Source organism: Saccopteryx leptura, chromosome 3, assembly GCF_036850995.1.
Source record: "Saccopteryx leptura isolate mSacLep1 chromosome 3, mSacLep1_pri_phased_curated, whole genome shotgun sequence".
In the NCBI taxonomy this organism is placed as follows: Eukaryota; Metazoa; Chordata; class Mammalia; order Chiroptera; family Emballonuridae; genus Saccopteryx; species Saccopteryx leptura.
In genome coordinates, this window is record NC_089505.1 from 135,700,092 (window position 1) to 135,713,102 (window position 13,011).

The 13,011-nt window shown below is 38.9% G+C and overlaps 1 protein-coding gene across 8 annotated transcripts in view; it reads left to right on the plus strand.

Moving 5' to 3' along the window:
* The window catches only part of PATJ (PATJ crumbs cell polarity complex component), a 411,472-nt gene that overhangs the window by 267,226 nt on the left and 131,235 nt on the right, over window positions 1–13,011 (plus strand). For all 8 annotated transcript variants that reach the window (XM_066376436.1, XM_066376440.1, XM_066376442.1 and 5 more), the window contains one exon: window positions 475–566. In XM_066376436.1, coding sequence (XP_066232533.1) covers window positions 475–566 — 92 coding nt within the window. The remainder of the gene's footprint in view (window positions 1–474; window positions 567–13,011) is intronic.

Consider the following 13,011-nt stretch of genomic DNA (forward strand, 5'->3'; position numbering starts at 1 on the left):
GGTTCAATTCCCAGCCAGAGCACACAGGAGAAGCGCCCATCTGCTTCTCCACCCCTCCCCCTCTCCTTCCTCTCTGTCTCTCTCATCCCCTCCAGCAGCCGAGGCTCCATTGGAACAAAGATGGCCCGGGCGCTGGGGATGGCTCCTTGGCCACTGCCCCAGGTGCTAGAGTGTCTCTGGTCGCAACAGAGCGACACCCCGGAGGGGCAGAGCATCGCCCCTTGGTGGGCAGAGCGTCGCCCCCTGGTGGGCGTGCCGGGTGGATCCCGGTTGGGCGCATGCGGGAGTCTGACTGTCTCTCTCCGTTTCCAGCTTCAGAAAAATACAAAAAAAAAAAAAAAAATGAATGCACTTCATTGTTTAATTCCAAGTATATAGATATATTCTTTTATGGTGTATTACTATATATGTATATATGTGTTGTACAAATATACATATTGCATTTTTACAAGTACATTTATTTTTTCCAAACAGATAAACAATCAGATTCTGTACGGAAGAAGTCACCAAAATGCATCTGCCATTATTAAGACTGCTCCATCCAAGGTCAAGCTGGTTTTCATCAGGTAAGATAGATACAACATAAAATCTGAGATCTCTCTGGAGATGTTATTATTTATGTAAGACTATTTTGTCTTTGGTTTCTCTAAGAAAAATCACAGTATTCTAAACATGCATTTTCTTTTTGTGACTGTTACTGTAAGAGAAGTATAGATTGTTTTGAGTATTGGCTTTCTTGTTATTTATGTTTCACATGATAGTATTGGTAGTTGAGGCTAGTGTATTTCAATTTTTAAAAATTCTTCCTTTCCTGGATCTGATTACTTACTCTATAAATATAATAGCATCTTCTAGCTTCTCTTCCTTCTGTCATTATCATTCGGTATATGTGCTGACTCATTAATGTCTTCTTCAAAGAGTAAGCAGGAAAATGGATCCCAGGAAAGTTTTAGGAGCTTTGTATTAAGAGTGCTAGTGAGAAATCAGAGGGTAGGAGATGTTAACTTTGCTGTTTAGAGTGACATGGTGTGTTTGGGGCTCCACATGTGCCTATACATTGCCTGCTAGCTGACCGAGCTTTCTGGCAGAAGAGAGTCAGAACTGGGACTCCTCGTGGTGCTAGCCACTGTGGAGCCTCATCAGCAGTGGAATGAGCTTTGATTCTCTGTTTCTGAGCTGAAATGACTGTAAATCTGAATTATTTTTAGGTGACATAACTAACCCTATATATTAACTGTTGCTCTGTATCTTTTACCTTCTGAGCTTCAGTTATTTGTAAAATGGAAATAATAAAGCACCTACCTATTGTGCTGTTTCAGAAATTTGAAGTGTTTAATACAGGGTCTAGCATGAAGACTGAAAGGCTGTTGTTCACTGGTATTTTATGAAGGTGGGATTATTCTACCTCTTCTCTTACTTGTTAGTAAGACCTCAGGGAACCACTGGGATTAAGGGGTAATTTTATTCCCAAATATGGGCACAAATGTAAGTGATTGAAACATTCCATCCCACACCATCACTTTAGCCTCAGGGGCTGTTGCTGCTTTGCTCCGAAAGAAGTCCGATGTTGGTGAGTTATTCTCCCACTCACTAGCATTTTCTGGCCTTCTTTTTTCCCTCTTGTTTCCAGAGGGAGAAAGCTTCCTTCTTCCTGTGTGTCTTTGTTAAGATGATCTCCTTAGGTTTACTCACCTTGATGTTCTCAGTCACAGATCTTCTTTGGGTTTTTTTTTTTGTCCTTCTTGTTGCCAGAGGTTACAAAATTAGACTTCGAGAATGAAAAGATGAACAGACCTGAGGAAAGGTCAGCCACTCAAGAGTTTAAGATGTTGGGAATACTGAGGAGAACACTTTGTGAAGTATGGTTGTCTGGCCACTGTGCTCTGCACCTGTGACCAGTACAAAGTAATGTTGAAGGTGAACTGGGATTGAAAACTTAAAAAAAAATTTTTTTTTTATTTTTCCGAAGCTGGAAACGGGGAGGCAGTCAGACAGATTCCCGCATGCGCCCGACCGGGATCCACCCGGCATGCCCACCAGGGGGCGATGCTTTGCCCCTCTGGGGCCTCGCTCTGTTGCATCCAGAGCCATTCCAGTGCCTGAGGCAGAGGCCACAGAGCCATCCCCAGCGCCCAGGCCATCTTTGCTCCAATGGAGCCTCGCTGCGGGAGGGGAAGAGAGAGACAGAGAGGAAGGAGAGGGGAAGGGGTGGAGAAGCAAATGGATGCCTCTCCTGTGTGCCCTGGCCAGGAATCGAACCCGGGACTCCTGCACACCAGGCCGACGCTCTACCGCTGAGCCAACCGGCCAGGGCCTTAAAATTTTTTTAATTAAAAAAAAAAGTGTTTAGGATGTCCATTGAGAGAAGTCCATACAAGTAAAAAGTTCAAACCACTTAGTTTTGAAAACTGTGTTTAAAGTGTGAGGATTACATGAGAAGACTTATATAGCACTCAGTGGTGTCTGCACTTAAGTGTTCAGCACGATGGTGATGCTGCAGTGCTGTTATTAATATCACTGTTACCTCTTCAGCATATGTGAGGCCTTTGCTACCCATACTGGGCTATCCCATTTTTTAAAATTTTTTTTTATTTTATTTATTTATTTTTTTGTATTTTTCTGAAGCTGGAAACAGAGAGAGACAGTCAGACAGACTCCCGCATGCGCCCGACCAGGATCCACCCGGCACGCCCACCAGGGGGCGATGCTCTGCCCACCAGGGGGCGACGCTCTGCCCCTCCGGGGCGTCGCTCTGTTGCAACCAGAGCCACTCTAGCCCTGGGGCAGAGGCCAAGGAGCCATCCCCAGCGCCCGGGCCATCTTTGTTCCAATGGAGCCTCGGCTGCGGGAGGGGATGAGAGAGACAGAGAGGAAGGAGAGGGGGAGGGGTGGAGAAGCAGATGGGTGCTTCTCCTGTGTGCTCTGGCCGGGAATCGAACCTGGGACTTTTGCACGCCAGGCCAACACTCTACCACTGAGCCAACCGGCCAGGGCCCTGGGCTATCCCATTTTAAAGAGAGCAAAAAAAATTGGGTAGGATCCAAAGGAAATCATTTAATATAATTAAGTAGTTGGGAAATAGGACCCTTCTTCTTCAAGAAGGAAAGGTTAAATGATTTGAAGTTGTTTACACTACAGAAGAGAAAGCTGAGTAGAATTTTAATAATACTTAATAAAGTCCCATTAATTTAGTATCTGATTATTTCAATTTTGATCATTCAGAAGGGGTCAGAATCAAAGAGTTTGTTCAGTAAATTAATGGTGTAAGCATAATTAAGGATGCTGCAGAGAGTGATTGTAAGCAATTTAGATGTATCAGTGTACATTCAAAATATGTAATCTAATTATGGATGCTTCTTGCATAATCATTAAATTATAATGTCTAGCACATAGTGAGCGTTCAGAAAGATCTACTGCATAACTATTTTTTTCAGATCCTGCTAAACTATTCTAGATGATTTAGTCTCCAGAGACAATAATTATAGTAAGTCAGTTTGACTTAATTTGTGGATTTAAAAATACATATAGATACCTGTCATTATTTTACAAAATTATTCATCCTGTTGTTCCTTTACTCTCTACTTTCTTTTTCTTTTTTCTTTTTATTTCTTTTTGACAGAGACAGAGAGTCAGAGAGAGGGACAGATATGGACAGATAGACAGTAATGGAGAGAGATGAGAAGCATCAACTCTTTGTTGCAGCACCTTCATTACTCATTGACTGCTTTCTCATATGTGCTTTGACTGGGAGGCTACAGCAGAGTGAGTGACCTCTTGTTCAAGCCAGTAACCTTGGGCTTCTAGCCAGTGACCTTTAGGCTCAAGCCAGTGACCATGGGGTCACGTCTATGATCCCACGCTCAAGCCAGTGACCCTGCACTTAAGTTGGTGAGCCCGTGCTCAAGCCCATGACCTCAGGGCCTCGAGCCTGGGTCCTCTGTGTTCCAGTTCAGTGTTTTATCCACTGCACCACCGCCTGGTCAGGCCCTCACTACTTTCTTCCAAATAATCTAAGTTAGGAAACTTTTCTGTATCTATTTTATAGGGAGAAAAACATATATAGTCATAATTCTAAACAATCTATGGTCAATATTCACTTTTAGATTTTAATGAACTAAATTGAATCAGGAGCTATTTATGCACTGCTGACAACCTTTTGTTTGATTTAGGACAGACCTGGTCATTTGTGTGCCAACATTTTATTAGTTAATGCTTTGGTTTCCATAGGGAAGGAAGTAACTGTTCATTTGACAAAGAGTGCTTAACTAAAGTGATGAAATCTTTTCTAAAGCAAAACTGAACTATATAAGGTTTTTTAAGTAATTTTAAAAAAAATCTTAAATTTACCTTGCTAGGTTTGAAACTAGATTTAATACTTGGGCTATGTGAGCCTGGTCAGTTTCCTGATCTATAAAATGAGGATGCTATACCTATCTCATAAATTGTCTAATATATTAACACATGTAAATTGCCTGATGATATGGGCTCCACAGTGTTCACTGCTGTAGTGATGATGATGATGATGACGATGGCTATGGCAGAAAAAGGTAGGAAGGGGGAAGAAGGAGGTTAAAAAAATGTCTTGGAGGAGGAAAAAGAAGAATCAGTCCTGCATAGGTACTTTTTCTAATTCCAGAATCTAGAATATTTTTAAAAATGAAGTACACTGACTGTTTGAGAATGCTTTAATTAAGCCCAATGGACATTACATGCACCAGTGGTAGTCAACCTGGTCCCTACCGCCCACTAGTGGGCGTTCCAGCTTTCATGGTGGGCGGTAGCAGAGCAACCAAAATATAAATAAAAAGTATAAATAAAAAGATAGATTTAACTATAGTAAATTGTTTTATAAAGATTTATTCTGCCAAACTTAGAGAAAATCCAAAATAAAGTACTTGGTAATTATCATTATATGCTTTAATTTGCTATAACTCTGCTTTATAAATTTTATAAAGTAAAGTTACTTCCCTACTTTATAAATCACCATTACTGTGGAACCGGTGGGCGATTAGAAAATTTTACTACTAATAGAGATACAAAAGTGGGTGGTAGGTATACAAAGGTTGACTACCCTTGATATACACCATTTCTTGTGAATGTTAGAATAAGAGACATGGGCAAAACCTACCTAAAACATCTCTTGTAGTTCTCTGTCAGCTGCTTCTTCTCCTCTTCCTCCTCCTCTTCTTCTTCCTCTTTATTCTATTTATTCTATTTTATTTATTTGTTTGTTTGTTTGTTTGTTTGTTTGTTTTAGAGAGAGAGAGGAAGGGAGAGAAAGATAGATCGAAACATTGATCTGTTTCTGATACATTTCCTGACTGGAAATTGAATCTGCAACCTTTGCACATCAGGATGATGCTCTAGCCAACCGATCTCTCTGGGCAGGGCTTATTCTTTTTATAATGATGGCCTGATATTTTAACAAAGAATAGAACACTGTTTAATTGAGGAATATATAAAGAGAAATCTAATTAACATGAATTAATCCTCATGTCAATAAAATATATTAGATTTTACTGGAAAAGTAATATCAACTACTGTCAGAATTTAAAGTACTTAGGGAAATCAAGAAAATATTTTTTTCCTGACTCTTGATGGCACAGTGGGTAGAGCATCAACTTGGGACACTGAGGTCCCAGGATTGAAACCCCCGAGGTTGCTGGCTTGAGCAAGGGTCTCCCGTTTGAGTGTGTGATCATTGAAATGATCCCATCGTAGCTGGCTAGAGCCAAAAGGTTGCTGGCTTGAAGCCCAAGGTCACTGGCTTGAGTGAGGGGTCACCGACTTGGCTGGAGCCCCCCAGTCAAGGCACGTATAAATGACAGTCAATGAACAACTAAAGCAGTGGTTCTCAAAGTGTGTGTCAGGGCGCATTGGTGCACCTTAGAAGATTTCCAGGTGTGCCCTATGGTATTCCAGAGAAATATGTGCCTATTGGGGCCAATAAACCAACAGGGTTTTTGGAGTTTAGATTTTAGGGGGACAGAGGTGTGGGGAATTGGCTGTAAACTGACAGTCTGCCCAATCCCCCACCTTACTTGCCTGATTAGGTTGCCAAAGGCTTTTAAGCTGTAATGCTGGATTGTTTACACTACCTTCCATGTTCCTAGAAAGACTGGAGGCAAGTTTCTTCTATCCTTTGGTGTAAAGTTAAGATGATATGTATGGTGGGGGTTTTCTGCACTCAACGCAGTTAAGAGTAAAAAGAGAGGAATTCTTCAATGTATTGACGAGGAAATGAGAGTTTGCCTTTCAAATATATGCCCAAACATTGAAGAACTCACTAGGACACATCAGGCTCATGTTTCTTATACACACAAGAGTGAAAAAACTTAACACATTTGTGCTAGGACCTGCCGAATTTATTAAATCTTACTAGGACTGTATCTATATATGTAAAAAGATAACTTTTTTGTTGTTTTTTTATTTTTAACCCCTCTTTTTTACAAATTCTAAAAAGCATATAACATAAAATGTTTTTTAATGTCAGAATAAATTTAATTTTGTCATATTTATTTCATTTAATTACCATAAAATCACGCTTAGACTTTATATATATATTTTAATATTTGACTTAATTATTATAACATAGTTCTCAGAAATTTGTATATAGTGCACCTCCAATTATTTGTAGGATTTTAAATGTGCCCCGACTTCAAAAAGTTTGAGAACCACTGAACTAAAGTGATGCAACTACAAGTTGATGCTTCTCATTTCTTTCCCTTCCTGTCTTTCTCTCTCCTTCTCCCTCTCTCTCTCTCTCTCTCTTTTCCCCTCTCCCTCTCTGTCCTTCTCTCTTCCCCTCTCTCCCCATCACACTCTCACTAAAAAGAAAAAAAGAAAAAGAAAAGTTTTTATTGTTCACAAGCTCTATACATCAGTGATTGAGGCATAATAGCAGATTGGTGTCCTATCCTTGTGTGGTAACCTGTGCATTTTAGGTGCTTCCCACCGTATCCCGTCTTCTTCAGGCTGATCTTTCATTTTTCAACCTCTGCCTATATGTTACCTCTTTTGTTCTATTGTTATAAGAACTCCAATACTGTCTTCTTAGAACCAGATCCTGGAGCAGTGAAATATTGACTTGTTATCAAGTTTTGTGAAGTTAACATGTAAATCATCTTGGCACAACAGATACAATTATACTTTTAAACTGCATAACTTGTGTTATATATATATTGTTACTTTAAAAATTGATTTTTATAAATTGTATTTTTTTACAGTTAGTGCTTCTATTTAACAATATTTTTTTATTCTCTGTGCATTTTCATTATATAGAAATTTTTGGCTTTTATGCCTTGGCAACTCTTTTTCAAATTTATTGACAATTGCAATAAAAATAGACTGCTACACATTTAGGAATATGATTAACAATAAAGCAATCATGGAAAGCTGTAAAAATATGCTGCAAGAAACGTATTAATTAACTGGGACCTTTATTCTGTAGTGATGGACATTTATTGATCATATCCTTGTCATATTCTTTTAACACTTGTATTTATTCATATAGTAATTGATCTACAATTCACAGAGGGTCTGTGAGTCCTCAGTGAAAATTAGTAAGTTGCTGCTATGTAACACGACTTACATAACCATTTACTCCGTCTTTTTTTTTTCACATCATTAAATTTTGGACAACCCTATAATCATGTAATTGTGCCCTGAGACCCATAGGGACTTTGACATATGAATTTTTCTCCTCTGAATCATTCAGAGGTATCTTACAATGTGAATTCCTAGTATGCAACACACATTTAGTTGTATGGATTTTCCTAGTCAATGTTATCCTCTCTACACAAGCACACCAGTTTAAGTACAGGAAGAGAGCTATATTAATCCAATGAATCTGGCAGTGCAGGGATCCAAGGAGATTAATGATCTTGCCTGCAGCTCTTTTCATACCTTCCCCCACTATCAAAAATTAAATGTCATTTATAACAACTCACTCTTCACTATTTAATTACATGTGGGAAACATATACTGTGTTAAGACTCCTGGGGCTTAAGGAGGCCAAATGGAACTAAAGCCCTTGGATTTAGTGTGAGCTGTCAAGCCCCACTGAGTAAAAGTGGACTCACCATAGGATCCATCTTCCTATATTGATTGAACATATGTCTTGATGTTGTCATTAAAAATATAGTATGGCCCATCATCTTCTGGCCATATCCCTTAAAGATGATCTTGACTTGAAATTAATGTGACTGTCAGAGTCCTATCTGGAAGAAGTCCATCTGAAGAAACTAATTGAATGCCTGTTTTTAAAATCCTTGTTGTGCTCTTGATTCTTTATATCTAATTTTGATAAATATGAGGCAGAAAGATGGTGGACACAATCATGAGTTTTACTTTCATAAAGAAGTATTCATGCATTTATTTTACAAGCATTTGCTGAGTGCCAACTTGTGCTGGTGCTGTGGAGTCAGTGACATAATCTCTGCCCTAAAGAAGGGGCAGACAGTAAGCCATTAGGGTCTTTCTTCAGTGATATACCCGTATTTCCTCATGTTAAGATGCTCCCATGTATAAGACGTACCTTAATTTTGGGACCCGAAATTTAAAAACAAAGTATTACATAAAGTCATTGAACTCAAGTTTTATTCATCATAAAATCCATATAACTCCTCATCACTGTCAAAACTCCCATCCATTAGCTTGTCCTCATCTGTGTCTGATGACGAATTACTGTCTTCATATATTGCCTTGTCTTCAGTTCCATCTATGGCATTTGAATGCCACAACCACTGTATAAGATACACCCAGTTTTTAGATCCCAAATTTTTCAAAAAAAGGTGCATGGGGAAACACGGTGCTATGATACTATAATGACATATAGGAAATGAACCTAACCTAGTTTGGGAGCATAAGGGAAGGTGTCCCAGAGAAAGATACTTAAGCTCAGACCTGAAGGATCTATAAGCAAAGTCATAGTATGTACAGAAACCAATAGGTTTTTAGAATTGGGTGTTATACCCAGTATACCTGAACATTTACTTGTAGGAGAAAAGCAATCTTTCCTTAAGAAACTACTACCATTAGATGAGTACAGCTGTGTATGTCGTTTTTTGTTTGTTTGTTTTTTATTTTATTTTTATTTATTGATCTTAGCAATGGAGAAAGGGAGGGAGAAGAGAGAGAGAGAGAGAGAAGGGGGAAGAGGGTGGGGTGGAGAAGCAGATAGTCACTTCTCTTGTGTGCCCTGACAGGGAATTGAACCTGGGACTTCCACTATATGTCGTTTTTCTTTTTTTTTTAATACTATAAGGAACCAACTTTCGGATTCTTGTGGACCATTAAAGAATGCAATGACTCTTCTCACATGCACAATAAAATGTCATTCATGAGCTATATGACATGAAGTTTTGAGGAAGAGGTTTGTCATTAGCACTGAGCTTTATTAGGACGTGCAGGGAGAAAGGAAGTGGAGATATACTGCTGCAATTTCAAGGCTCTTCTGTTTCTCTGTTCAGCTGGACCATATGGTAGACCCATGTAAGTCTCAAGTGCTTTGAAATGCTAACTCTTGCTTACTTTCTTCAGTAGTTGTTTCCTGTACTATCCATTTTTTAATAGATTTTATTTATTCATTTTAGGGGGGGAGAGAGAGAGAGAGACAGAGAGGGAGAGAGAGAGAAGGGGGGAGGAGCAGGAAGCATCAACTCCCATATGTGCCTTGACCAGGCAAACCTGGGGTTTTGAACTGGCATCCTCAGCATTCCAGGTCAACAACTTTTCCACTGTGCCTTAAATAGTAATTTTGATTATTTGGTTTATATTTGTAAGTTGAATTTGTAAGCCTTTTATGAAAGAACATGGTGCAGTTGAAGTGTTTTTCAGACATGGCAATTTATGCATCCAAATAAAAATCATGTTTTCTTTGACCAAATTAGCTAACCTTGGGAAGCTATCCATTAAGTCCAGTTCTGATTCCATTGAGTCATATATTTCTATGATTATTTTGAAAGCCTATAGCATATTCTTTTGAATACCCACAATAGCCATAAATTTCCCTCCTTTGAAGATGATTATAGTTAGGTAGTCTTAAATGACCAAAAATTTTACAGGGCCATTTATTAATTATGTACATTAGGTGAATTAGGTAAGTATTGCTATCAAAGAACAAGTTCATCTTTCTAGTATGTCTTGTAAAGTATCTTTGAAAGTCAGTGTTATTATTTCAAGGATAATGTTGGTGATTTCCCCTGACCAACAGTGGCGCAGTGGATAAAGCATGGAGCTAGGATGCAGAGGACCCAGGTTCAAAACCCTAAGGTTGCTGGCGATCTGTCCCTCTGACTCTCTCTCTCTCTCTCTCTCTCTCTCTCTCTCTCTCTCTCTCTCTCTCTCACACACACACACACACATACACACACACAGAATAATAAAGTTGGTGGTTTTTTCTCTTTGCTATTTTTATTCTCTAACACCGTACCAGCTTGTGGAGATTATGACTGTTTGTTTCACTTTTCATGGCACTCAGAAATACCTAATTGTGATAGTCAAAGGGATGACAGGTGATCTGAGTTTTTTATTTGTTTATTTATTTTTTATTATCTTTCATTTTATTTAGAAAATTAAATTTAACAGGGTAACGTTGATCAATAAGAGTACATAGGTTTCAGGTAAATATTTCTATAGCATTTGGACTATTGATTATATAGTATACCCAACACCCAAAGTCAAATAATGTTCCGTCACCTTATCTTTACACCCTTCCCCCACATCACCACGTCCCCCTGGTAACCACTTCACTTTTATCTATGTCCATGAGTCTCAGTTTTAAATCCCACCTATGTGTGAAATCATACAATTCTTAGCTTTCTCTGATTTACTTATTTCACTCATGATGTTCTCAAGGTCCATCCCTGTTACAAATGTCACTTTCATCATTTCCTATGGCTGAGTAGTATTCCATTGTATAGATGTATCACATCTTCTTTATCCAGTCCTCTATTGAGGGACACTATGGTTGTTTCCATGTCTTGGCCACTGAGAATAATACTGTGATGAACATGGGGGTGCATGTGTCTTTACATATCAATGTTTTCAAATTTGAGGAGTAGATATCCGGTAGAGGGAGTGCTGGGTCACATGGTAGTTCTGTTAGTTTTTTGAGGAACCACCATACTTTCTTCCATAATGGTTGTACTAATTTGCATTCCCACTAGCAGTGAATGAGGTTTTCTTTTTCTCCACAGCCTGTCCAACACTTGTTATTACCTGCCTTGTTGATAATAGCCAGTCTAACAGATGTGAGGTAGTATCTTGATGTAGTTTTGATTTGCATTTCTCAGATAGCCAGTGAAGATGAGCATCTTTTCATATCTCTGTTGGCCATTTGTATGTCCTCTTGGGAGAAGTGTCTGTTCAGGTCATCTCTCCATTTTTTTTTTTTTGTATTTTTCTGAAGTAAGAAACAGGGAAGAAGAGAGACAGACTCCCGCATGCATCCAGCATGCCCACAAGGGGGCGATGCTCTGCCCAGCTGGGGTGGTGCTCCATTGCAACCATAGCCATTCTAGCGCCTGAGGCGGAGGCCATGGAGCCATCCTCAGCGCCCAGGCCAACTTTGCTCCAATGGATCCTTGGCTGCAGGAGTGGAAGAGAGAGAGAGGAAGGGGAGGGGGAAGGGTGGAGAAGCAGATGGACGCTTCTTCTGTGTGCCTTGGCCAGGAATTGAACCTGGGACTTCCACGCGCCGGGCCGATGCTGTACCACTGAGCCAACCAAACAGGGCAACTCTCCCCATTTTTTAATTGGATTGTTTGCCTGTTTGGTGCTCAGCTTTTGAGTTCTTTATATATTTTGGATATTAAACCCCTTATTTGAGCTGTTTGCAAATATTGTCTCCCATTTAGTTGGCTGCCTATTTGTTTTGCTGTCAGTTTCTTTTTGCTGTGCAGAAGCTTTTTAATTTGATACAGTCCCATTTATTTATTTTTGCCTTTACTTTCTCTGCCTTGGGATCAAATTCATAAGTTGTTCTCTATGGCCCAGTTTCATGAGTTTAGTATCTGTGTTTTCTTCTATATAATTTATTGTTTCAGATCTTATATTTAGGTCTTTGATCCATTCTGGGTTAATTTTTGTGCAAGGGGAAAAACTGTAGTCAAGTTTCATTCTTTTGCATGTGGTTTTCCAATTTTCCCAGCACCATTTATTGAAGAGGCTTTCTTTTCTTCATTGTGTGTTCTTGGCCCCTTCGTCGAAGATAATTTGTTCATATATATGTGGTTTTAATTCTGGGCTCTTGATTCGGTTCCATTAGTCTAGATGTCTGTTTTTCTGCCAATGCCATACTGTTTTCATTATCCTGGTTTTATAGTGTAATTTGAAGTCAGGTAGTGTGATAGCTTCAGCTTCATTCTTTTTCCTCAGGATTGCTTTGGCTATTTGGGGATTTTTATAGTTCCATATAAACCTGGTGATTTTTTTTGTTCTATTTCATTTTAAAATGACAGTGGGATTTTGATAGGGATTGCATTAAATTTGTATATTGCTTTGGGTAATATGGCCATTTTAACTATTTTGATTCTTCCAATACATGAATATGGAATTTTTCCATTTCATTGTGTCTTTTTCAATTTCTTTCAATAATGTTTTGTTGTTTTCAGTATATAGGTCCTTCACATCCTTTGTTAAGTTTATTCCTAGGTATTTTGTTGTTGTTGTTGCAATTGTAAAAGAAATTGTTTTTTTTTTAGTTCATTTTACGAAGTTTCATTGAATTTTTGCATCTGTATTCATTAGAGGTATGTAGTTTTCTTCTTTTGTGTTGTCCTTGCCAGGTTTTGGCGTGAGGATTATGTTGGCCTCATAAAATATTTAGGGAGTATTGCTTCTTCTTCTATTTTTTGGAAGACTTTGAGATGGGTAGGTACCAAATCTTCTTTGACTGTTTGGTAGAATTCACTAGTGTAGCCATCTGGTCCTGGACTTTTGATTTTTGGGAAGTTTCTGGTAGTTGTTTCAATTTCCTACCTGCTTATAATTCTATTTAGGTTTTCCACT